The 27,651-nt window shown below is 39.2% G+C and overlaps 1 protein-coding gene across 4 annotated transcripts in view; it reads right to left on the bottom strand.

The window, feature by feature from the left end:
• FANCI (FA complementation group I) overlaps window positions 1-27,651 on the bottom strand; it is a 102,734-nt gene that overhangs the window by 16,392 nt on the left and 58,691 nt on the right. For all 4 annotated transcript variants that reach the window (XM_049614260.1, XM_049614261.1, XM_049614263.1 and 1 more), the window contains exons 15-24: window positions 15,665-15,795; window positions 15,120-15,190; window positions 13,489-13,603; window positions 11,911-12,033; window positions 7,303-7,371; window positions 4,749-4,850; window positions 3,589-3,765; window positions 2,840-2,961; window positions 2,165-2,329; window positions 1,357-1,536 (exon numbers count right to left, since the gene is read on the bottom strand). In XM_049614260.1, coding sequence (XP_049470217.1) covers window positions 1,357-1,536; window positions 2,165-2,329; window positions 2,840-2,961; window positions 3,589-3,765; window positions 4,749-4,850; window positions 7,303-7,371; window positions 11,911-12,033; window positions 13,489-13,603; window positions 15,120-15,190; window positions 15,665-15,795 — 1,255 coding nt within the window. The remainder of the gene's footprint in view (window positions 1-1,356; window positions 1,537-2,164; window positions 2,330-2,839; window positions 2,962-3,588; window positions 3,766-4,748; window positions 4,851-7,302; window positions 7,372-11,910; window positions 12,034-13,488; window positions 13,604-15,119; window positions 15,191-15,664; window positions 15,796-27,651) is intronic.

Here is a 27,651-nt window from a genome sequence, read left to right as displayed (position 1 = left end):
AGAAAGGGAGGCAGAGAGGGAGAGAGAAAGAGAATATTCCAAGCATGCTCCATGCTGTCAGCTTGAACTCCCCAACCATGAACGAGATCATGACGTGAGCCAAAATCAAGAGTCAGACCCTTTATCAACTGAGCCACCCAGGTGCCCCCTCAATTTCTTTCATAGTCACAGGATTATTCAAGTTATCTATTTCTTCCTGATTTCAAAAGATTTGTCCATTTCATTTATGTAATCCAGTTTACTGGCATAAAGTTGTTAGCCTTCTACCATTATCAATGTTTACTGTCTGTAGAGTCAGCAGTGATCATCTCCTGTTCCTAATTTGGGTCTTCTCTGTTTTCCTCACCAGTCTGGCTAAGATTTATTGCATTTACTGACCTCAAAGATTCAGCTTCAGGCTTCATCCCTTCTCTATGATTTGTTCCTGTTTTCAATGGTTCTACTTTGTCTTTATTACTTCCTTCCTACTTCCACTTTAATCTGTTTTTTTTTTTTTTATTTTCTTAACATGGGAGCTTAGAGATGTGCTATTTTTTTCCTAACGTAACCACTGACTGTTACAAATTTCTACCTAAAACCGCATTAGCTGGATCATACAAATTATGAAATGTAGTGTGTTCATTTTCATTCTGTTCAAGACATTTTCTGATTTTTTACTTCCTCCTCCTTGAGTATGGATTATTCAGAAATGCATTTCATTTCTGAATATACAAGGATAATCCAGCCATTTAAAAAACATATTAAAAAAATTAAAAATATTTGTTACCACTTCCTTGTTTAAATTCTATTGTGCTCAGAGAACATACAGAGTTCTATTTTAAAAATTTGTTCAGTTTATTTTATGGCCCAAAATATGGTCCATTTGATAAATATACCATGTGCACATGAAAAGAATGTACATTATGAAACTGTTAAGTATTATATAAATACCCATTAAGTCAAGCTGGATGATCATGTGGCTTAAGTCTTCTATGTCCTTCCTGATTTTCTAAATACCAACTCTCTAATGATTTCTAAGAGGGGATGAATTATTTACTTATTTCTCCTTCAGTTCTATTGGTTTTTGCTTAAAGAATTTTAGTGTTTTGTTGTTAGGTACATGTACATTAAAGCTGTAATGCCTACTTGATGAACTACTTAGTCATTACAACATCCCTCTTTATTCCTAGTATTAGAAGAACATTTTCTATGTAACTAACATTCCACATTAAAGCAAGACTAGGAAAAAAGACTTAGTGACTGCACTTTCACTCTTAGGCTGCACCCAACTTCAAACCGCCTTCATCCCCACCCCGTTTCCTCTCTTGGAGATTCCACAGCAAATAGAACAGGTTTCTGAGGGTGAGAGTGACTTACCGAGTTATATCACAGAGGTTCTGAAAGATCTTTTCTGGGTTTTGGCCATCGGGGCCACTCACATGCCCTGTTTCCTTTAGCTGCTGTACCTTCTGCAGAGCCACACTCACTGCGTAGCGCATAAACTCATTGTTGGACCTTAGAACCGACAGGCTCTCTTCGTGGCTTTGGGCACTGTCCCTGGAGAGAGAGAGAGAGAGAGAGAGAGAGAGAGAGAGAGAGAGAGAAACAGATTTCCCTACTGCTGTTGGGATGTGGAATTAGGTTTTGTAGGGACTATTCAGAAAAGCAGGACATAGCAAGTTCTTACTTACAGACCCCAGGTACCCCAGGCCACAGTCACTGCCACAGCACCTTTTACAACCTTCATCCTCAGTGTTACCTCATCTTCTCCCCTCCCTCCCCCAATCGCTTCACTTTGATAAAATTAAAATGTCAGTCTTAGTTTCCTTTGTTGTTGTTCTTTGTTTTTTCAATTCAGGTTCTTCTTTTTTCCCTTTTTATCTGTTATACTATTCAAGCTACTTCGGCAGATTTCCCTACAATACCTTACTGCAACTTATCCCTATCTTTTTGTTAAGTAGTCCATTGTTTCTGAGTTTTCCTTAAATAATTCAAGGTATTCTTTCAAGTGTCTACCTAGATTATCCAGCTTTCATTTCAAGAAACTTACGAAAAGCTCCTGACTTACTTCCTACTGTATATACATTAAGAACTGTGAATCCAAACTAGATAATACTAGTGAATCTAGGTAACTGTTACTATCTTCACTACACAGATATCTTTAAGCACTCTATTACCACCTTACCTGAAAAGAGCAGTGAGAAGATCAGACACAAATTTCATGGACAAAAAACTATCATTCGTTTTGTTGGCCACTTTAGTTTTGCCTTTACCAGCCTTTTCGTTAAGGATGTCAGAGAGTTTCTTGTAACACATAAATAAGCTCAGAACCTCCTCAAACTTATTCTTACTGCATAAAAGGAAAAAGAGACCACTAAGGATAAGCATCAGAGTATTGTAGTTTACTTTCACACCCAATAAGGAAATCCCAATGTTTCTTTAGGTGTTCTAGATGTTCTATTTTAAGACACATTATAAATGAATGAACTTGCATTAACTCCCAGATCACTCTAATCCAGCTGTGTTTTTTTCTCTCTTATTTATGCCAGTCAATGCAGAGCATGAAAGTCCAGTACTACCAAACCATCAAAATTGCTCTACTGAAATTAGAACTTGAGTTCAGGGTCTGGAAATTTGGGCTAAATGGAAGCCTGCTAGAGGGACAACAATCCCCAGCCCCTGTGGCATATGTTTTGGTTCTCTGTCTCAGGCTAGATGTTCACAAAAGACCGTGTCATGGCCTTTGGTCTGTTAGTACCTACCATGCTGCTGGAGTTAAAAAACAAAACAAAACAAAACAAAACCATAAAATGGAGTCTTCATCAAATTGCAAGGAGAGTTATATGTGGCAGTACCTTACCTAAAATTACTTATGGAGAAGTTATATTCTATTAGAACCTCACAAACTCCCATCACAAGAGAAGCACAGATATTATTTTTGATGCCAACACCAGTGCTCTGAGAAAAATCTGCTGATTTATCCTAAAAGACAAAAGATAAAAATTAATAAGCTATCAGGGCACCTGACTGGCTCAGTCAGTGGAGCATGCAACCCTTGATCTCAGGGTTGGGAGTTTGAGCCCTATGCTTGGTGTAGAGATTACTTAAAAATAAAATCTTAAAAAACAGGGGTGCCTGGGTGGCTCAGTCGGTAAAGCGTCCAACTTCGGCTCAGGTCATGATCTCACGATTTGTGAGTTCAAGCCCTGTGTTGGGCTCTGTGCTGACAGCTCAAAGCCTGGAGCCTGCTTCGGGTTCTGTGTCTCCCCCTCCCTCTGCCCCTCCCATGCTCATGCTTTGAATAATAAATAAATGCTAGAAAACATTTTTTAATAAATAAATAAATAAAATTTTAAAGAAAAGTCAATAAGCGGGGTGCCTGGGTGGCTCAGTTGGTTAACCGTCCAACTCTTGATTTCAGCTCAGGTCATGATCTCATAGTTTGTGGGATTGAGCCCTGAGTCAGGCTGTGCGTGGAGCCTGCTTGGGATTCTCTCTCTCCCTCTCTCTGCTTCTCCCCTGCTTGCATGCACTGTCTCAAACTTAAAAAAATTAATAAGCTATTAAAATAGCCTCCATCGTTCAATAGAGCTGAGACTTAGCAATTACCAGTTCAAAGTCCTCTAGCTCACTCTTAATCATTCTGCTAGTAATAGATTCCAATAGGTCCTCCAGGTCTTGATAGACCCCCTCCTCCTCCTCCTCCTCCTCTTTTTCCTGCTGTGGGGGCATCACTTTGCTCTTACACCAGGCCAAACAGTGCTGGACACAACATAACAGATAATCCTGTAAAAGAAAATAGTAAACATTCTTGAGTGTTTAACTGAAGGAGGCTGTTGATAACATATAATTCTAACCTATAAGGCTAAAGTAAGTTATTTTAGCCTATAAGACTAAAGTAAGTTATGAATAACTTACTTAAGTCAACCTGAATTAAAACTGGAAAAAGCTAACTGAACTAACAAAGGTATTCTTGCATTCTTTCCCGACCTTTTCCCAAAACTGGCTTTGCAAGTAGTGGGCACCTCAGAATGCAACATCAGAATGTGCTATTTCTGATCTAGTGGAAACACCATGAAGCCTGGTTGTGAAGTTAAATCCTCTCTGGCTACTGAGTCCCAGAGGCTGTTCTGAAGACAGGAAAGGAATCGCTGGGAGACCAACCGAGCATCTCCACCTCATGGCACAAAAGGCCCATTTATGGAGGCAGGATCTGACAAATGAAAGACCACCTCCTTCCCCATCATGGGCTCTAAGTTGCTTGGCGTGGTGGAGCTTCAGTTTTTATTTTCTCTTTTTCCTGTCTTTCTGAGGCTGGATAGTAAGAATAGGAAAACAACCTGTCCTAGTTCCCCTGAGGGTTCAAGAGTGCCAATTCTAGCTCTGCCTAAATCATACGCTCCCTCCAGACTAATGAAGCAGGTCTCCTGGGTTCATCTGCTGAGTGACCTCCTTTCCCCATTCCACAGTATATTTAGTATATTATATAGTCAAAGAGGCACAAATGGGAGATGAAATGCTTCTTAGGGGAGGTGATGGATACCTTGATTTTGTAAAATGTGGACATGGAGATATCTTACCAACAGATCCAAGGTTTATGATGGGTAAGAAAAGATAAGGAGGGAAGATTTAAGAGTAAAATTTCATTGGGAGTACCAGAAGAGTGCTTTCAGGAAAGGTATCTCTTCCTGAAGACGGATTCTTTCAACAGGGTTGATGCTTTTATTTAACAATAAAAATAATGGTTATAGGAAGAATAAAAGTCTCACCAGTGGTTCTTGTAGACAGATTCGATCTCCTTGGGTTAAAATACAAGCTTCCAATTTCAGAGGCGGCAGCACATCAGGTTTTGGCTCATAGTACTGTTTTAACTACGTGTGGTAAGGAAAAAAACACACCAGGGCTCATGAATGCTTTTTCACTTCTTTAACTGGTCCAAGTAATGGCACCTTTAATGTTTAACACCATCTAAGACCTATTTCCCAAGTGTCCAAAGAACAATGCAGCAAAATATGTGTTGCTTTGCCTCAACTCATCCTTTACCCTTGCTTTAGGCATCATGTTGAGATCTTTCCTACTCCATTTCCACTAACTTTCTCACAAAACATCATGCTGTCTCACATCAATTCCTAAACCTACGAACCTACAACCTAAAGCAATCAGCATTTCCAATATAGTTTGATAGTTAAGAACATATAAATAAGCTCTAGAGTCAGAATGGCTGAGTCCAGGTCCCAGTTAAGACTCATGTGTTAATACTTTTGGTAAAGGCATCCATACCTTCATTCCTCATCTGTGATGAAATATTACTATAAACATATGAGGCTGTGTAAGAATTAAACACGCCAATACATGTAAAGTGCTAAAAACACTACTTAGCACACAACAGAGACGAAGAAATGTCAGCTATTATTTCTCTCCTTTTTAGAGTCTGCACAATTTTACTGGTACACATACTAACCGGAGTTGGGAAGCAGTGTTCCATACCTTCAATCAATTTTCTATGCTTGTTAAGTATATGAATGTTGATGGGCTGATTATAACAGTTTGAAAAGATACACTATAGTTAATAGGATATAAATTTTGCATAGGATCAGGCTTGAGGCCCAATGGAAATCTTTAGATAAATAGTATAAGGACCTTCCAATAATTTCTACACATCCGAGATCTTAACTTTAAATGGAGCTTCTTCAGAATTATAACAAAAGTAATGACATACAAAAGTAGGGGGGATAGGGGGAAAAAAAGAGAGAACTTTCTTTTTAGCCGAGTGGTGGACATGAAAAAACTGCTACCTCCAACCTGGAGTGGTTCTTTTTCTTTTTTTTTTTCTTTCTTCTTTTCTTTCTCTCTTTCTCCCTCTCTTTCTTCCTTCCTTCCTTTCCTTTCTTTCTCTTTTCTTTTAAAGTTTATTTATTTCTTTTGAGAGAGCGGGCGAGCATGCACATACATGGGAGAGGGGCAGACAGAGAGGGAGAGTGAGAATTCAAGCAGGCTCTGCGTCATTAGCAAAGAGCTCAACATGGGATTCGATCCCACGAACCCAAGACCACAACCTGAGCCAAAATTAAGAGTCATTGGGACATTCAATCCCCCTAGGCACCCGAGCTGCTTCTTTCTTTGGTCTCTCCCTGCCCTCTGAGTATGGGGGCCAGTTTCAGATCATACCTGGGAAGCTTCGAGAGAGTTACAAACCAAGAAACTCTCAATATATAAAAAAGATTCAAATACCATATAATAAAATATTACTTTGCTATAAAAGGGAATGAAGTACTTATAAATGCTACAACATGGATAAACTGAAAACATTCAGTGAAAGCCATCGGTCACAAAAGACCACATATTGTACGATTCCACTTATATGAAATGTCCACAACAAATCTAGAGAGAAAGTAGTAGATCAGTGGCTGCTTAGGGCTAGGTGGGTGGGAGAAGAATGAGAAAATTAGGGGGGGTTAGCTAAAGGGTGTGAGGCTTTCTGAAGTGATGAAATAAATGTTCTAAAATCGATTGTGATGCTGGCTGCACAACTCAATGAATACACTAAAAACCAATGAGTTGTACACTTAATTTTTTTTATTTTTTATTTTTTTTAAGTAGGCTCCATGCTCAGCGTGGAGCAACAGGGGGCCTGGACTCAACCCTGAGATCAAGATCAGAGCTGAGATCGAGAGCTGGATGCCCAACTGACTGAACCACCCAGGTGTCCCAAGCTGTACACTTTAAATGGGTCAACTATATGGTATGTAAATTACATCTCAATAAAGGTATTTTAAAAAATAGATTCAAGGAATGCTTAATGAATAAATGTTGAGTGTAAATGGTCTTATTTATGCCAGATATTCTCCAGCTGAACTCTTCGTAGTGATCATCTTTTGAAATCTTTTTTTTGAAGTAGTTTAAAAATCCTTTTTTAAACTGAAAAGTACAGAATATAACCCATGCATCGGTAACCTAGATGTAATACATCCATATTTTGCTATATTTGTTTCACATCTCTCTATTCTTTTAGAAGTAAAACAAACAGATACAGCTGCTAATAGCCCTTATACAAATGGTTCTTCAAAAAGTCCTTCTGACTTAGGGTGCAGACTGTTACCTGAGAGAATAACTGTTAAGATGATGCAAAAGGGCAGGTAGGTAAGTGGTAATTAAAACATCAGGACAGCATCACATACCCCAGGCATGTTCATAATGTACCAGTGTACTATTTGGGAATTATTCTATAGTTTGGAAAGTCCGGAAAATGTCAATCACCTCTCCATGTATTATTATCTATTCTCTATATCCATAAACATATAAAATAAAAAAAAAATGTATTACCTGTGAAAGTAGGGTCTGCATGATTGAATTAGCCAGCTGAGAGTTCCTTCTAAGGACATCGTAGAACCCCTAAGAGGAATCAAATAGAGAGTAAGCTCTTTAACAGATACGCTAAGTTCTAACTTTACTTTTTTTTTTTTTACTTATTTACTTCTTTTGAGAGAGAGCAAATGAGCGAGCATGGGTGCACGCAAGCACAGACCAGCAGGGGAGAGGGAGAGAGAAAGAATACCAAGGAGGCTTCGTACCCAGTGCAGAGCCTGACAAAGGGCTCCATCTCACAATGTGAGATCATGACCTGAGCTGAAATCAAGAGTCAGACACTTAACCGAGTGAGCCACCCAGGCGCCTCTGGACAATCCTAACTGTAAACATTAAAACAAAATTTTTTTAAACAATACTATTTCTTTACACTATTTCTTAATTCTTTGAAAATGACTGAAATTATAGAGAGAGAAATGACTCAGAGAGTTTAGGTTATCTGCCTAAAAAGAACTAAAGAAATCTTTTTTTTTTTTTAATTTTTAATGTTTTATTATTTATTTTTGAGAGAGAGAGGCAGAGCATGAGTAGGGGAGGGGCAGAGAGAGGGTGACACAGAATTCCAAAGCAGCTCCAGGCTCCAAGCTGTCAGCACAGAGCCCAGAGCCAGACGTGGGGCTCGAACTCATCAACTGCGAGATCATGACCTGAGCTGAAGTCATGATGCTTAACTGACTGAGCCACCCAGGCATCCCTAAAAAGAGATCTTTGATCACTGAGAACCAGATTAATAAACTGACCACAATCATCATAATTTTTAAACAACAGGTCATTTCTGGATTTGGAGTACTTTGCTCCTTTACAGTCAAGAATGTTCCAGGTCTTCATTCTTTTCTCTCATCCTACATTAACAGCCTTCCCTTTTAGGACATTATTTCCACTTACTTTCCAGCGCTTCAAAAATGTCTCCTGGCCCTGAGCACTCTAAAGTAAATGACTGTGTGATATTTCTTCCCATCCAGTATTTCCCAGTCATAGTTAAAAACTACTTAAGTTAAAATCTTGGGCGGGGTGGGGGGCCTAGGTGGCTCAGTTAAGCATCTGACTCTTGATTTCAGCCAGGTCATAATCTCACAGTTCATGGGATTAGGCCCTGCATGGGGCTCTGCCCTGACACTGTGGAGCCTGCCTGGGATTCTATCTCTGCCCCTCCCTTCATGTGTGCTATCTCCCAAAATAAATAAATAACTTAAAAAAAAAAATTAAATCCTGGGGAGAACTTTCTTTTTGGAACTGGGAAAAAGACTGTATGGTTCATTTGTGAGAAAAAGTAAATGAGAGTTGACCCCCTAAACATTTTTTTATTTAAAAAAAAAAATTTTTTTTTTAACGTTTATTTACTTTTGAGACAGAGAGAGACAGAGCATGAACAGGGAAGGGTCAGAGAGAGAGAGGGAGACACAGAATCCAAAACAGGCTCCAGGCTCTGAGCTGTCTGCACAAAGCCCGACGCAGGGCTTGAACTCACGAACTGCGAGATCATGACCTGAGCTGAAGTCGGACGCTTAACCGACTGAGCCACCCAGGTGCCCCAACATTTTTCTTTTTTAAGAGAAGACACAAAGGAAAATTAGCGTTAACAAATATTAAATTTTTAAATAATCCAGTGAAGAAATGGGCAAAAGACATAAACAGACACTTCTCCAGAGATGACATCCAGATGGCCAACTGACACATGAAAAAATGCTCCACATCACTCATCATCAGGGAAATACAAATCAAAACCACAGTGAGATAGCACCTCACACCTGTCAGAATGGCTCACATTAACAACTCAGGCAACAACAGATGTTGGCGAGGATGTGGAGAAAGAGGATCTCTTTTGCATTGTTGGTGGGAATGCAAGATACAAGCTGGTGCAGCCACTCTGGAAAACAGTATGGAGGTTCCTCAAAAATCTAAAAATGGAACTACCCTACGACCTAGCAATTTCACTACTAGGTATTTATCCAAGGGATACAAGTGTGCAGTTTCAAAGGGACACATGCACCCCCATGTTTATGGCAGCACTATCAACAAAAGCCAAAGTATGGAAAGAACCCAAATGTCCATCGATGGATGAATGGATAAAGAAGATGTGGTAGATATATACAATAGAGTATTACTCGGAATCAAAAAGAATGAAATCTTGCCATTTGCAACTATGTGGATGGAACTGGAGGGTATTATGCTAAGTGAAATTAGTCAGAGAAAGACAAAAATCATACGACTTCACTCATGTGAGGACTTGAAGAGACAAAACAGATGAACATAAGGGAAGGGAAACAAAATTAATATAAAAACAGGGAGGAGGACAAAACATAAGAGACTCATAAATATGGAGAACAAACAGAGGGTTACTGGAGGGGGTTTGGGAGGGGGAATGGGCTAAATGGGTCAGGGGCACTGAGGAATCTACTCCCGAAATCATTGTTGCACTACATGCTAATTTGGATGTAAAATAAATAAATACATACATACATATATACATAAAGTATCATCATCAGCATCATCAAGGAAACGGTCATCTGCCCTACACCCTGCAACAAGTATGACCAGTGTTGATACCAACACATAAAGAGTTTTTACAAATCGATGATGTGACGTCTTTAATGAACAAATGAACACCAATATCCTAATAGATCAGTCCATGATCTGTATCAAGTTAAGTTTTAAAATTTGGAGCTACATTCAGTGCAGATTCTTTTTTGCATGTGGAGGACTGCAGAGAAGAGTTAACACAGTAGATCTGAGACTGTCATCCTTAGTAAAGCCTGCTTGCAAGATTGCCCCTTGATGGGTGGCTGGGAATCTGGCTGGTAAACAGTCCCCTACACCGATAAAAAGTTTTCCCTAAATGATAGAAATTTACTGTGTATAAACTGTACAATGTGGTTTATGCTGAATATTTTTATTTTCTTCTGGAAGTTTGGAATTTGGATATGTGCTAATAAGCACAAGTGCCTATGTAAACCAGCACCCCGTAAAAACCTTAGGTACCACATCTCTAATAAGCTTCCTTTACTGAGGAATTGTTATCTACTGATGTGTTGACACAACTCATTTGCTGAAGGAATTAAGTGCATACTGTGCAATCCCAGCTGGAGAGGATTCTTAGACGCTTGCACCTGGTTTCTTCCTGACTCTACCCTACGTATCCCTTGTTTCTGCTGATTTTGCTTTGTATCCCTTAACTAGAATATAGTTAGCCATGAGAATTAATATATGCGGAGTTTAAAAGTCCTCCCAGAGAAATCTTTAAACATGGTGGTTTTGGGGACCCCCCCTTCCAATACAATAAACAATTGTTCCAGTACAGCTTGTTGACAAGATCATCCTTTTTCTACTAAATTACCTTGGGATATTGGTCAAAAATCCACTGAGCAACTTCATACTTTTTCAATTGTCTTGATCCTTCTAGGTCCTTTACATTTTATTTTTTTTAATGTTTCTTTGTTTTTGAGAGGGGAGGGAGGAGGAGGGAGAAAGGGGGGGAGGGGGGAGGGGGGAGGGAGAGAAGAATCCCAAGGACGCTCCAAGCCCGATGCAGGGCTTGAATTCCTGAATTGTGAGATCATGACCTGAGCCAAAACCAAGAGTTAGACACCCAACTGACAGACACCCAGGCACCACTAGGTCCTTTACATTTTAGAATCAACTTCATTTCTGTCCAAAAAATCCTGGCATTTCAGTTGGGACTGCACTGAATCTACAGACTTTTTTGAGACTAAAATTACTAAAAATACTGTGCCGAGCATTTCAATCTATAAACATGGCACATCCTTCATTTACCTTTTCTTCTTTAATTTCCCAACAATATTTTGAGGTGTTCAGTGCACATATCTTGTACATTCTTTGTTAAACCTATCCTTAAGTGTTTTATTTTTATCTACCATAAATTTTTTTTGATTTCCAATTGTTCACTGCTAGTATAAAACTGGTTTTTGTATCCCACCTTACTAAACTCACTTTTTTGTAGATTCTTTGCTGTCTACATACAGTGCAAATCAAGACAGCCACATTTCATCCTTTCAAATCTGTATGCCTTTATTTCTTTTTCTCGTCGTATTGGATAGAACCCTCACTATAATGCTGAACAAGTATCTTTGTTCTTGATTATAGGGAAAAACATTTAGTCTTTCACCATTTATTTCAGACGCAAGTTTCAGATTCCTTTTATCAGGTGCGGACTTTTTTTTTTCTTTTTTTTTTTTTTTTTTAAATGTTGATTTGAGAGTGTATGTGTGCACATGTGTACGTGAGCAAGGGAGGGGCGGACAAAGAATTCCAAGCAGGCTGTGCACTGTCAGCACAGAGCCCGACGTGGGGCTCAACCTCAAGAATGGTGAGATCATGACCTGAGCCAAAATCAAGAGTTGGATGCCCAACCAAATGAGCCACCCAGGTGCACTTCAAATATTCTTTATGATTCCTCACCTTAAACAACCTTTTGGCTAGCCATCACAAAACTACCAATCCTAACTGCATCAAGGAAGAGTGAACTGTACTTTTACAATCAGAAAAAACTTAGTAAAATAAAAAGGACTATTAGTTGGGGGTTGCTATATTTCTTCCACTGTGATTTACCTCATAAAGTATGAGTCGAACGTCAGCCTGCTGGCCTAAGCATCTCCTCAAACTATCCATGATCTCAAGGCAAAAAGTTTCATTGGCAACAGAATTGTAACGGCTGTGAACATCCACATGGACCTGAAAGGAAGAGAGGCCAGTTCTTGTATATTTTACCAAATTAATTTTCACAAAGAAGGTAAAACGAGCCTGTGTTCTTGGTCAAAGAAACTTAAATTTAGCTTTCCCCATATGCAAAAATCATCAGTAGGATGTGCTAAGTGTCACTCTTATTCTGGTTTGGAGTAAGAATTTTCAAGCATTTCAACAAAACTAACTCTTCTCTATCCCTTAAGGTCTTTCTTGGCAATGTCAGGTGCTTAGGATGGCACACAGATGATTTCACCACTAGAATCCAGTAGTCTTAATATACTTGATTATACTTAAAAGGTCTAAATGCTTCCTGAAATATTTTCAGGAGCTAGCACAATCTAGCTCTTTTTGCTTCCACAAAATCCTCAGAGTTTTATAGGTAGGTAATGTTTAGTTTAGAAATGGACAAGACAAAGAATTACAGCCCTTGTTTTAAATAATAAATCCAGTAACTATAGACCAAGACTCCTAACCCTTACTACAGGCATCTCAGTGAGGTAGTTAATACTGACAGATCAAATCCTAGCTCTACCCTTCACTGCTTACATCACCTTGGGCCAGTCATTTAACCTTCCTCAGCCTTAGTCTTCTTATTAAGATGTGGATGATTTTAACAATACACTAATGACACCCAGTGTTCCTAATATTTAATCTTTGCCATATGTTATGAACAAAAGTTTTTCGGAATCACACTAGAGCAACAAAGGATTCCTAATAAGATTGTTTCATTAATTTGCTATTTACAAATCACACAGTACATAATTTAAATAAAAAAAAAAAATTTTTTTTATTGCTCCAAAGTCTGAATTACCAAAATACTGTAAAAAGTCTTATTTTCTCAGATTACCAGGCTGTGCAAAGTAAATTAACTATTAAAAATGGGGATAATAATAACATCTAGACTCAGAGGATTACCAGGAAGATGAAATGACATAATAAATATAAAACACTTAGCACACCACCTAGCAGGACAAACCACAAATGCAAGTCACATTGCTAATTCAAAATTTTCTAGTAGTCAAATTCAAAAAGTAAAAAGATGCTGGTGAAATTAACTTTAACATTTAACCAAATATATCAAAACTATTTCAACATGTAATCGAAATTAAAAGTAACAAGCTATTTTCCCTTACCTCACACTAAATCTTCAAAATGCAGCATGCATTTTACACATACAGCGTGACTCAATTTGGCCAGACACACTTCAACCGAGCATGCAGTTCAACAACCACACTGAGGCTAGTAGCTACCATGGTGGAGAGCACTGTCTAGCACACAGCAAACCCATCATTTTAAGTAAGTGTTAGCTGTTATCACTGCCATCATCATCAGACTCTGTTTCAGGGTCATTTGTACAACCAGAGCAGGAGAGAGAAAGAACAGCGTACACATCACCAACTTCTGCACGAATGCACACGACAACCCAGCGTTAACAGTCCTTACCTGGCTGGCACCGATGGACTGACTGCACTGGGAGGAGGACAAGCTGCCCAAAACCTTAAAGTTCTTCAGAAGCAGCAAAAACCCAGCAACCGCAGCTTTTCGGGCATCAAGCTGGCTAGCTCAGGAACAGACAGAGAAACAGTTAACCAACAATATTAGCTTCACAGGAATAGGCTTCTGGGTCAGAAAAAGCCAGTTACCTCTGTACAGAAAAGGAATATGAATAAGTAATGAAGCACAGAGCAAAACAAAATAAATTTATATACTCAAAATAAAACATCAGCTGTTCACAGCAGTTAGCAGTAGAGGACCTCAGCTGATTTCTCACTATCTAGTTAACCTCATGACACGATCTATACTTTCTTCTATGTGGGGAACAAGAGTACTGAGAAGCTATACAAGGGCCAATAACTCAAATATCAAGTACTAAGTAGGATAGAAACGGCAGATTGTCTGAAGGACCACTTCCCTTCTTCGTAGAGGAGTATAGTGCTTGGCGCCTTATAAACCCTCCATCCAGAAAAATGATACATTCATCTCACTGAGGCTCAATGATCAATTCATGGGGGAGATGTTATGACATACAAACCTTGGCCTAGCAGACATACCTCTGGGTAAGGAATAACAAAAAACTGTCAACTCTAGAAGAGGGATAATAGCATATACTTGCTGGTTGTTCCTCTGTATATCCACAAACACATTATAATAGAGTCAATGTGACATCAACTGAGCATCTTAGGGGTGCCTGGGTGACTCAGTTGGTTAAGTGTCCGACTTGGGCTCAGGTCATGATCTCACAGTTCATGAGTTCGAGCCCCGCGTTAGGATTCTGTGTTGACAGCTCAGAGCCCGGAGCCTGGAGTCTGCTTTGGATTCTGTGTCTCCCTCTCTCTCTCTGCCCCTCCCCCACTTGTGCAGTCTCTCAAAAATAAGTAACCGTTAAAAAAAAAAAAAAAAAATTGAGCATCATATATTTAAAGTACCAAATGTTTTCCACCTATTACTGGTCCCATAATACTTTTTGGGAGGTAGTAATATCATCTTTAGCTCCCCTAATACTTTTTGGGAGGTAGTATTATCATCTTTAGCTTATACACTAAGAAATAAAGGAAAAGAGATCAGGAGGCATTGACTAAGCCAAAAAATACCTGAGACCGCTTAACAATTTAGTCTACAATCACTAGACCGTAACTCAATATTCACTAGAGTGAGTTTCTTGAATATTTTCCTAATGAAGATGTTTTCCTTTCTAGAACTCTTGCCAGCTGGCACTGCAACCTTGTCCTGAAGATTATTCTAGGGGTGTACAGCAGAGTACCTGAGATCAGAAGCTCATATTCTAGCTCCACGAACCTCTGTTTGACTTGTGGAAAGTCACTTATCTTCTCTAGGCCTGAGTTTCCTGATCTGTATGGAGGAGACTGTAATAATTCTAACTTTACAGGTTACTCGGAAGACTGGATGAGATAAAGAACCCTGCACGTAGCACAAGGCTGTGCCTGATGAAAGCTGTTCTCTTGGGTTAGACATCCGCAGGACCACCGTGAACAGGCTGTACAAGGAGACGGCAGAGAAGATGGTGAGTAACCTTAGAAGGCACTACTTCCCAGGGTCTCACGGATTTTCAATACCTGGCAAACATGGCTTTCCGAAGGACAAGTATCAGGGAGTCCCTCACTGACATGCTGACCTTGAGAAGGGGCTGAAAGACAAAGAAGAAGCAGGTAGAAAAACCCCCAAGTTTATTAGCCTTTGCTCATTTCTACCCAAAACTGTCACTATTTGGCTCATGTAAGGAAATTTGGTTCTGTTTTTACATACATGTTTCAATGCTTATTATACTTAGTAATATGGACAACAGCATACTTTGAAATACTAAATTTAAACTAATTGTGAAATGCCTTTAAACCTATCGTCATCAAATTTCTAAGAGCTTTACAATTATCTCACTAACTTGACAACGAGTCACGGGAGACACAAGTGTGCCAGGAAGAAGGGGGTACGCTTAGAAACAGAGTCTCGCTCGGTGCTCATGCACTTTTAATACAGTTTTATGCTTCAAAATCAAGGAATACAGGATTTCTCAGACATTGATATTTATGAAGAATCACATCAGACTTCCATTAGGCAGTTCAACCTCAGTTTTGCCAAATTCCTTAGGAGTCTGAAGACTTACCTGCACTGCCTTCAGCAGCCCTTGTACAGTTTGAAGCGGCAGAAAGGATAAATAGTCAAAAGTTTCTGTGACTTTAGCAGAACAACTTTGAAGAACTAAGGGTGCGTACATGATGATATTTGAAAGCAAATCTGAAAAACAGAATCTATAGTGAGTTGTCTCAAAAACTAAAGATATTTCAAATAAATGAAAATTAAATATGGGAAAACAAATGATAAAAGGCTTTTTGTGTCTTTTGTCAAGTATACTGCAATAGCAATTTCTACTGATCCTATATACTTTTTCTATGGTCAGTGTAACTAGGATATACTTCTGAAACTTTCTTCTGTGATAATATTAAGATTATAAAAATTTATCTAAAAGAAGGGAAGAAATCTGTTACACTGTCAAGACAAGTAGCATACAGTATCTTCATATTTCTAAGCTGAAGTCAGTATCTGTGAACTTTTATTTTATTTATTTTTTTTATGTTTATTTATTTTTGAGACAGAGACAAACAGAGCATGAACAGGGGAGGGTCAGAGAGAGAGGGAGACACAGAATCCGAAGCAGGCTCCAGGCTCTGAGCGGTCAGCACGGAGCCCGACATGGGGCTCGAACTCATGAACCATGAGATCATGACCTGAGCCGCAGCCGGACACTCAACCGACTGAGCCACCCAGGCGCCCCTTAAGTTTAGTTTTGAGCAAGAGAGAGAGGGAGAGAACAAGCATGAGTGGTAGAGGGGCAGAGAGGAGTGGGGGGAGAGAGAATCCCAAGCAGTCTTCTCACTGTCAGCACAGAGCCCGATGCAGGGCTTGAACTCACAAACTGTGAGATCATGACCTGAGATGAAATCAAAAGTCAGACGCTTAACCGAGTGAGCCACCCAGGAACCCAGCTACGAACACTTATTAGTGCAAGTATAGTATCGTCCTATAAGGAATATACAAAACCACACAAACATGATCTCTCTTCAAGAATTTTAATTAGGAGTCATAGAAAAACATATTTTGAAAGCATGAAAGAGATAAATAATGGGTCAACATCAAATATCTAATAATCGCAAACATATTTTATTGCCTAGCAAATATTAGAGAGGCTAAAGAGGAGTTCAAAGGAAGAAGAGATTATTATGAGTTGGTGTGCTTTAGAAGAGTGAAGAGAAGTATTTAAGCTGGGTTCTGAAAGAAGGCTGACATTTAGATGCACCAAGAACCAGAAAGGGCTACTAGATGTAAAGGGAAAAGTATGAGGAAAAAGAAGTATAGGGCATATTCAGAAAACGGGTTGGAAAATCCTGTGAAGCGGGGGTGAAGAATTCATAAAAATAAATAAGTGAAGTTAATGCTGAAAAGGCAGGATGGATCAAATTGTCAAGGACTTGAAGGGCCAGGATAAAGAGCTGATAATTTATAAGGAAGGTACTGGTGATTTCTGAGTGATAGAGTGGTATTTTAGTAACACCATGTGGTGGCATATGCAGGCTGACTTGCTGCAGAGAGGAGAGAGCAGGGAAATCAGAACCTATGGCAAAAGCCTAAATGCAAGGATGTAAGGCTGCAAACTAGGCAACAGGTGGGAAGGAAGGGCACAAAAATGAAGACAAAAGTAACAGAAAAAATGAGAGAACTTAGGTACTAAGTTTGAGCTAATGAAAAGGAATTCCAACTTCTGGAATTTGGAGAGTCAAGCTTCAAATAATAGAAATATGAACAACTGAAAGGGGACTTTGTTGGAAGGAAACTGTATTGCATTTGAAATAAAAGGAAAAAGAAAAACCTAAATGGAAATATCCAGCAGGAATGGGGGCACTGAACCAAGGAATGAAGACAGTCTTGACATAAAGATTTAGGAGCCATGTCCACCGAAGCCCACAAAAATAAATGAAGTCATGCAAAGAGGTATGACATGTACAAGGAAAAGAATGTGTAAAAAGAGGAGCAGACTTCTGCTTCCTACCATCGTGGAGAAACAGTGACTAGATTTATCCTCCCACTTTAAACAACAGTAACAAAAAGGGCCAAATTATATTAATAATTTTCAGACACTAGACAAGCAGTGCAGGCCCATGGTCCCCCAGAGAAGGGAAATAAATGGGGTATGCCTTAGAACTGCTCCACCTTCCCGCCTAGAGAGTTCCTAGGCAGCAGCACAGAGAGGGGAAACTCCGAGCCCAGTGGTCTTCTCAATTTAAAGAGATGGAGGTGGGAATTCAAAAAGCCAAGGCAGCAAGAACTCACAGGGCAGAGTTCTAGAAAGGAAAGAGCTACACGGGAAGAGGGCCCTGGAGATGTGCGAGAAGCCCCCTGTGTATGTCAGTTGTGTTCTGGTAGGTGCATGATTGTGAGGAAGCTACTAGAAGCCAAGGGAAGACCCAGCAGCAAGAAGCAGGCAGATCTATTCTCAGAGGTCACAAAAGACAAATAATAGTTCACATTCACAACAACCACAGTGGAGACACCTCATAATATACAAGGTTCTATACTTAGGCATTTGTGAAACCTAACTAGCCTGAGATTAAAGGCTACCTGGTCTTGCTTAACACAACATAATCATCCAAATGATTAAATGTTTTCCAAAAATTTAAAGCTCAAAATTATTTGAAAGAAAAAAAAAAATCCATGAAATTAACAATGTAAAAATTCATAGGGTCTACTATCCAATCAAAAATTACAAAGCATGCAGGGTCTCCTGGGTGGCTCAGTCAGTTAAGCAGCCAACTTCAATTCAGGTGGTGATCTCACAGTTTGCGAGTTCTAGCCCCACGTTGGGCTCTGTGCTGACAGTTCAGAGCCTGGAGCCTGCTTTGGATTCTGTGTCTCTCTCTCCCTCTGCCCCTCCCCTACTCACATTCTGTCTCTCTCAAAAATGAATGTTAAAAAAAATATTTTAAAAAAATTACAAAGCATGCAAGAGGTGGGAAAATTATGACCCACGATGAGGAAGAAATAAATCAATAAAAACAAAACAGAAATGCTATATATGATAGGATTAGTAAATAAGGATATTAAAAAAACTAAAATAAATATAATTTATATGTTCAAAAAAGGTAAGGGAAGCATGTTAAGGAGAGCAAAAGTATGAAAAAAGATACAAATCAGATGTCTAAAGATGAAAAATTAGATTGCTGCACAAGATCTGGGAACTTTAAGTTATAGCAATATCAACTGTCTAAAAACAGTAAAAAAGACTAAAAAAGAATCTGTAAGCTATATAGGCAATGTAAAGCAGCCTATTACATATGTAACGCAGTATAGGGGTGGGAGGAGTGTGTGCTGGTAGGAGGGAGATGACAGAAAAGTTTTTGAAGAAATCGTATCTTGGGGTGCCTGGGTGGCTCAGTAGGTTGAGCATCCAACTCCTGATTTCAGCTCTGGTCATGATCTCACAATTCGTGACATCAAGCTCCACCTCGGGCTCTGTGCTGACAGCAAGGAGCTCGCTTGGGATTCTCTCTCTTCATCTCTCTCTACCTGTCCCCCACTTATGTTCTCTCTCTCTCTCAAAATAAACAAACATTTAAAAAAAGAGAGAGAGTATCTCAAAATGTTCCAAACTTGATGAAAACCACAAACCTACAGATTCAAGAAGCTTGACAAACTCCAACCAGAAACATGGAGAAAACTACACTAAAGCACATAAATTGCTTAAAACCGCTGATAAAGAAAAATATATATATTATATAGAAAGGAACAAAGATATGAATGAAAGCTAACTAATTAGAAATGATGAAAGCCAAAAGAACAGTAAAGTAACATCTTTAAAGTACTAAAAGAAAAAAACAAAACCCTGTCAATTTGGAATTCTATACCCAGTAAAAATATATTTCAAAAAACTAACACTAAATTAAAGACTTTTTATGACACACGAAAAGAATTCAACAACAGCAGATCAGTAGTATAGAAAAAAATTTTTTTCTGAAGAATTTGGCAAATATTTTTTTTCTATTTCCAGTCTTTTGAGGCAGACACAGGTTTACATAGAATGAAGTTGATTCTAAGAGCACACAAAAACTGAACACAAAGAATAAGACTAAATCCAGCAATCCAGAGTGATAGGAGTGTTAAGACACTGAGCAGGTGCACTGGACAGAAGACTGACTGTTCAAGGTGGCTACCAACAGTCAAAGACTAAAGTCCCCACCCTGTAGGAGTACAAAGCTTAGTGTCTGAACAGTGGAGTCTATATTTGCTCCTTGAACTCTAAGCAGTATATGAAAGTTAAAGGCAGTTGGACAGAAAATAATACTGGATAGAAATCTAGACACAAAGGGAAAAAGCACCAGAAATGGTAAACACATGTGTAAAAGACATTTCTTATTTTAAAAAATTCTTGGGGCACTTGGGTGGCTCAGTCAGTTAAGCATCCAGCCCTTGATTTGGGCTCGGGTCATGATCTCATGGTTGGTGGGTTCAAGCCTTGCATCAGCACAGAGCTCTCATGGGTTTCTGTCTTCCTCTCCCTCTGTCCCTCCCCTACTTGTGCACATGCACACTCTCTCAAAAGTAAATATTTTTAAAACATACAATAAAAAATTCTTGAAAGACACAATTGACTGTTTAAAGCAAACATAACAATGTAGATATAATTCAATAAACAGAGAAGTAAAATGTATGAGAATAGCACAAAAGTCACAAGGGCAGAAGTTAGAAATGGAAGTTATTTGTTGAGGTAGAATACTTGAAGGTAAACTATAGTAAGTTAAAGTATCATAAACCCTAAAGCAACCCCCCCCCCAAAAAAAATTTAAAAAAGAGGTAGAGCTAATCAAATTGAGCAAGACAAAATGGAATTTAACAAAATTTTAAAAAAGCAATCTAAGGGCACTTGGGTGGCTCAGTTAAGCATCTGACTCTTGATTTCAGCTCAGGTCATGATCTCACAGTTCATGAGATTGAGGCCTGCATTGGGCTCCACGCTGACAGCACAGAGACTGCTTGGGATTCTCTCTCTCTTGCTTCTCGCATACCCTCTCTCTCTCAAAATAAATAAACAAACATGAAAAAAAAAATCCAAAAGAAGGCAGAACAGCAGAAAAAAAAGAAGAACAGATGGATAAAACAGAAACCAGCCAGATGATAATTACATTACATGTAAATGGAATGCCCTGATTTAAAGTTCATGATTATCAAATAGGATTGAAAAAGTAAAACACCTTTGTATGTGGTCTACAAGAAACCCTTGCCAACTATAAAGACATAAGTAAGTTAAAACTAAAAAGATGAAAAAAATATACAATGTTGCCACAGATCAAAAGAAAACCAGAGAAGTTGTATTAACACCAAAGTCGACTTCAGGGGGCACCTGGGTAGCTCAGTCAGTTAAGCATCCAACGTCAGCTCAGATCATGATCTCACGTTTCGTGAGTTTGAGCCCCTCGTCGGGCTCTGTGCCTCCCTCTCTCTCTGCCCCTCCCCAGCTCACACTCTGTTTTCCAAAAATAAACAAACGTTAAAAAATAAATTCAAAGTAGACTTCAAAGCAAATATTCCCAGGAACAAAAAAGGTCATTTCATAATGATTAATGGGTCAGTTAGCTAAGAGGACATAACAATCCTAAACGAGTATGCCCCTAATAATAAAGTTTTAAAATACATATAGCAAGAACTGATAGAACTAAAAGAAACTGACACATTTATAATTACAAAGTCAAAGATTCAACACTCATCTTAATAGTTAACAGAATAATTAGAAGAAAATATGTAAGAATACAAAAGACTTGAATCATCTGACTTAACTGAGTTATGGAAAACTCCACCTAACAACAGAATACGTTTTCTTTTCTTTTTTTTTTTTTAACATTTATTTATTTTTGAGACAGAGAGAGAGAGAGCATGAACAGGGGAGGGTCAGAGAAAGAGGGGAACACAGAATCCGAAACAGGCTCCAGGCTCTGAGCTGTCAGCACAGAGCCCAACGCAGGGCTCGAACCCACGGACTGCGAGATCATGACCTGAGCCGAAGTCGGACGCTTAACTGACTGAGCCACCCAGGCGCCCCAATGTTTTCTTTTCAATAGCACACAGAACATTTATCAAACTGAACCATATTCTGAGAATAAAACAAGCCTAAGTCTCAATAAACTTTTAAAAACTCATGTCATAGGGGTACCTGGCTACCTCAGTTGGAAGAGCATGCTTTTTTTTTTTTTTTGACAGAGAGGATGCAAGTGAGTGAAGGGCAGAGAGAGAGAGAGAGGGAGAGAGAGTTAGAGAGAGAGGGAGGGAGGGAGGGAGGGAATATCCCAGGAGGGGCAGAGGGAGAGAGAGAAGTGAGGCTCACCCAAAGTGGGTCTTGTACTCACCCTATGTGGGATTTGAACTCATGAGCCATGAGATCATTACCTAAGCTGAGTCAGACATTCACCAACTGAGCCACCCAAGCACACCCCCGCCTTTTTTTTTTTTTTTTTTAATGTTTATTTTTTGGGAGAAAAAGTATACAATTCTTGATCTTGGGGTTGTGAATTGAGCCCCACATTGGGGGTAGAGATTGCTTTAATTAATATTTAAAATTTCATGTCATAGATAGTATTATAACCACAAATTAGAAATCAACAACAGAAAAATATCTGGAAAACCTCCAAATATTTGAAAGCTGAACATATTTTTTTTTTTAACGTTTATTTATTTTTGAGACAGAGAGAGATAGAGCATGAACGGGGGAGGGGCAGAGAGAGAGGGAGACACAGAATCAGAAGCAGGCTCCAGGCTCTGAGCCATCAGCCCAGAGCCTGACGCGGGGCTCGAACTCACGGACCGTGAGATTGTGACCTGAGCCGAAGTCGGATGCTTAACCGACTGAGCCACCCAGGCACCCCTGAACAACATACTTCTAAATAACCCATAGGTTAAAGAAAATAATAATAACTCATAGGTTAAAGAACAAATCACAAGGGAAATTGAAAAGTATTTGTAACTGAAGAAAATTAAAAACAAAATGTATGGGATATAGCTAAAGCAATATTTAGATGGAAATTTAGTTTAAAGCTCTTATTAAAAACGTTTCAAATTACTGACCTAAGCTGTTTCTTTTTTTTTTAAGAGAGAGAGGAAAAAGACTGTGAGCGGGGGAGAGAGGCAGAAGGAGACAGAGAGCAAGAGGGAAGAGAATCTTAAGCAGGCTCTACACTCACCGTGGAGCCCGATGAGGGGCTCAATCCTGGGATCCCTAACCAAAATCCAGAGTCGGATGCTCAACCAACTAAGGCACCCAGGTGCCCCAGTGACCTAACCTTCTAGCCAAAAAACACCGCAGATTAAACCCAAAGCAGTAAAAAGGAGACAAAAAAGAGCAGAAATAAATGAAACTAAAAACAAAAAACAGAGAAATTCAGTGAAACTAAAAGCTGTTTTTTTGAGATCAATAAAATTTTGGGGTGCCTGGTTGGCTCAGTTGGTTAAGTATCCGGCTTTGGCTCAGGTCATGATCTCACGGTTCGTGAGTTCAAGCCCCGCATCGAGCTCTGGGCTGACGGCTCAGAGCCTGGAGCCTGCTTCAGATTCTGTGTCTCCCTCTCGCTCTGCCCCTCCCCTGCTCGTGCTCTGTCTCTCAAAGATAAATAAACATTAAAAAAAAAATTTTTTTTTTAATAATAAGACTGATGAATCTCTTGCTTCAGTGATAAGAAAAAAGACAACGCACATCACAGCTATCACGAATAAGAAAGGGGACATCAATATAGAACCTAGAGTCATGAAAAGGATATTCTCAACAACTTCATGGCAATAAACTTGGTAACTCAGGTGAAATGGCCAAATTCCTTGAAAAACATAAACTACAAATGTTTGCCCAGAAGACTGAGATAACCCGAACAGCCCTGTTTTATTAAAGAAATTGCAGTTAAAACCTTTCACACAAACGAAAGGAAACTTGGAGCACCAGGAAGAAAAAGCAATGTAAACCTCCAGGTAAATGTAATAGGCCACAAGTTGACACTCTTTCTGTAAAGGGCCAGACAGTAACCATTTTAGGTTTTATAAGCCATGGTTTAAATGACAACTGTTCAACTCTGCTGGTATAGTGTAAAAGCAAGATAGACAACATGTAAATGACTGAGTGTGGCTATATTCCAGTAATACTCTATGTACTCTGAATACTAACTTTTTCAGAGGACATATTATTCTTTTGATTTTTTCAACCACTTACAAGAGCAAAATGAACCCAAAGCAAGCAAAAGCTAAGAAATAAGAAGCAGATATCAGTGAAATTGGAAACAAACAATGGAGAGAATTCACACCAGAAGCTCATTCTTTGAAAGATTAGTAAAACTGACAAGCCCCTAAGTTCAACCAGTGAAGGAAAAAAGATGCAAATATATCAGGAATGTCTTGATTTGCAGGTGACATGATTTCTATTTAGAATATTCTAAGGAATTGCCAAAAAGCAATTAGAATAAGGTTTAACAAGGTTGCAAGATACAATATCAATATAAAAAGGCAACTATTTCTACATGCTAGCAATTAATCAAATAGACATTTTTAAAAATATCATGTACAACAGCAATAAAAATATGAAATACTTAGGGATAAATCTGACAAAAGATATGCAAGATTCACACTGAAATCTAGAGAGCACTGCTAGAAGAAATTAAAGACCTAAATACATGGAGAGCTATACTATGTTCAGGGGTTAGAAGACTCAGTATTGTTAAGATGATGTCTCCTAAATTGATCCATTATTTAAGGCAATCTCAATCAAAACCTGAACAAGTTCTTTATAAAAATTGACAAACTAGGGGCGCCTGGGTGGCGCAGTCGGTTAAGCGTCCGACTTCAGCCAGGTCACGATCTCGCGGTCCGTGAGTTCGAGCCCCGCGTCAGGCTCTGGGCTGATGGCTCGGAGCCTGGAGCCTGTTTCCGATTCTGTGTCTCCCTCTCTCTCTGCCCCTCCCCCGTTCATGCTCTGTCTCTCTCTGTCCCAAAAATAAATTAAAAAAAAAAACAAAAAAACGTTGAAAAAAAAAATTGACAAACTAATTCTAAAACTTATTTGGAAATGCGAAGGACTTATAGTAGCTGAGACTATTTTGAAAAAGAGCAAAGTTGAAGGATTTACACTATTTGATTTTAAAACTTATTACAAAGGTACAGCAATCAAGACAATAACAGATCACTGGAACAGAAGATTCCTAAAATAGACCCACATGTATATGGCTAGTTGATTTCAACAAAGATAGCATGCTAATTTAATGAAAAAAATAATCTTTTATTTTTTTTAAAATTTATTTAGAGACAGCACGAGAGCAAGAGCACAAACAGGAGAGGGGCAGAGAGAGAGAGAGGGAGACAGAGAATATCCCAAGCAGGCTCTGCACTGTCAGCGGAGTTCACGAACTTCAAGATCATGACCTGAGCCAAAACCAAGAGTCAGATGCTTAACAAACTGAGTCACCCAGGTGCTCTAGAAAAGATAATCTTTTTTTAAAAATGTGCTGGATCAGGGGCGCCTGGGTGGCTCAGTCAGTTAACGTTTGACTACAGCTCAGGTCATGATCTCATGGTTTCTGAGTTCAAGCCCCACATCAGGCTCCAGGCCGTGGAGACTGCTTCGGATTCTGTGTCTCCCCCCCTCTCTCTGCCCCTCCCCTGCTCGCTCGCTCTCTCTCAGAAAATGAAAAAACACTAAAAAAATTTTTAAAAAAATGTGCTGGATCAAATGGATAGCCAAAGGGGGGGGTGGGGTGGGGAATGAACTCACACCATATAGGATTTAACAAAAATGGATCACAGATTAAAGTGTAAAAAGCTAAAACTATACAGCTTCTAGTAGATCATATAGGAAAAATCATAGTGAATCTTAGTGATCTTGGGTTTGGCAAAGATTCTTTAATACATGACACAAAAAGCAGGAATTATAAAAAGAAACTGATAAATTGATAATTGATAAAACTCTTCAAACAACACTGTTAAAAAAATTAAGTAAAACCACAGACTAGGAGAAAGTATTTGCAAAACACGAATCGGACAAAGGACTTATATTCAGATTACATGAAGACTTTTACAACTCGGTAATAAGGCAGCAAACAACTCAATTTTAAAAATCAGACAAAAGATTCGAACATACAAAAAAGGCACATGTTCAGTATCACCGGGCTCTGGGGAAATACACATGAAAACCACAATGAGATACTATCAAGCACCTATCAATGACTAAAGAAAACAAACCATACCAAGTGTTGGTCACAATGTGAGCAACCAGCAACACTGCTGGCAGGAATGTAAAATGGTACAACCACTTTGGAAAACAGTCTGGCAGTTTCTTAAACTATTAAACATAGATCTCCCATATGATGCACCCATTCCACTACCAGGTTATCTTCCCAAGAAAAACAAAAGCATATTTCCTCAAAAAGACTTACAATGAATGCTCACAGCCGCTTTATTTGTAACAGACCCAAACTGGGAAAAACCTATATAACCTGTCCACAGGTGAGCAAATAAACAAATTGAGGTTATATTCACACCAGGTAGTACTACTAACAATAAAAAGGGACCAACTACTGATACATGCAACAAATATGGAAAACTCTCCCAAGAATTATGCTCAATGAAAGAAGCCAGGCAAAAAAAGGAGTGCATACAGAAGGATTCCATTTACATAAGACTCAAAAATGGCATTCAATTTATAGACAGAAAGCAGACTAGACTGGAGACAGGAGGTGGGGAGGAAGAGTGGGATGGAGGAAAGAATTACAAAGGGACACCAGGAAACTTCTGTGGGTGATCACTGTGTTGTTTCACAGGTGTACACGTCATAAGTCATCAAACTGTATACCTTAAGTATGCACAGATTATGGTACTTCAATTATACTTCAATAAAGCTGTAAAGAAAGAAAAAGAGTAGAACAGTGTCAAGTACTGAACTTTGCAGAATCTTGACCCTTCAGGGTAGACGAAAAGGAATCACGAAAGGAGGAAGAGAAGAACTGATCACATGCAGGATAAGAAGCAAACTATTAGTTATCAGAGAACCTATCTAAGAAAAGTTTCAGGGAGTTGTAATGATAGAGAAATGAGTTGTACTGATAGAGAAATTAGGAAAGTCGGTGGCTAAGAAAAGACCAGTAGATTTGGGATTAGAAGATATGTATTAGGTTAGTGTCCAGCTCTGGATTTTGGCTCAGGTCATGATCCCAGGGGGGTGGAGCAAGCCTGGCACTGGGCTCCGTGCTGAGCATGGAGCTTGTTTGAAATTCTCTCTCTCCCCCCACCTCTGTTCCTCTCTCCCACTCTAAAATTAAAACAAACAAACAAAATACAAAGAGAGGAGTACTGAAGCCAGAATGTCAAGGGTTAGCAGAATGGGAGGTCAATGAGTTGCAGCAGGACAGCAATCATTGGAGAAGTAGTAAAACAAAAGGCAGAGTTAACGTAAGACAAGTTTCACTCATTAGTTATATGCTCCTTTCTTTTTGGAAAAAAAAAAAAAAAGTTTATTTTTGAGGCAGAGAGCATGAATGGGGGAGGGGCAGAGAGAGAAGGAGACAGAGGATCCAAAGAGGGCTCTGCACTGACAGCAGCGAGCCCGATGTGGGACCTGAACTCATGAACCAGGAGATCATGACCTGAGCTGAAGTCGGACACTCAACCGATTGAGCCACCCAGGTGCCCCAGTGCTCCTTTTCCTTCTTTTTTTTTTTTAACGTTTATTTATTTTTGAGACAGAGAGAGACAGAGCATGAACGGGGGAGGGTCAGAGAGAGGGAGACACAGAATCTGAAACAGGCTCCAGGCTCTGAGCTGTCAGCACAGAGCCCGACGCGGGGCTCAAACTCACGGACCGTGAGATCATGACCTGAGCCGAAGTCGGCTGCTTAACCGACTGAGCCACCCAGGCGCCCCTCCTTTTCCTTCTTGATAATCACAACAACATAGAAGGATTTACGTCTCACTCGCATCATAATCAAAGATACTGCATTGAACTACTGTAGCTTTAAAAACTTTTTTTTCCAGGACCAAAACAGTATTGACATTTACATGAATATATTCCCTAGAACTTTATCC

This window comes from Panthera uncia (assembly GCF_023721935.1).
Source record: "Panthera uncia isolate 11264 chromosome B3 unlocalized genomic scaffold, Puncia_PCG_1.0 HiC_scaffold_2, whole genome shotgun sequence".
Lineage (NCBI taxonomy): Eukaryota > Metazoa > Chordata > Mammalia > Carnivora > Felidae > Panthera > Panthera uncia.
Note: the sequence above shows the minus strand (reverse complement) of the source record. Positions and strands in the feature narration are given on the sequence as shown.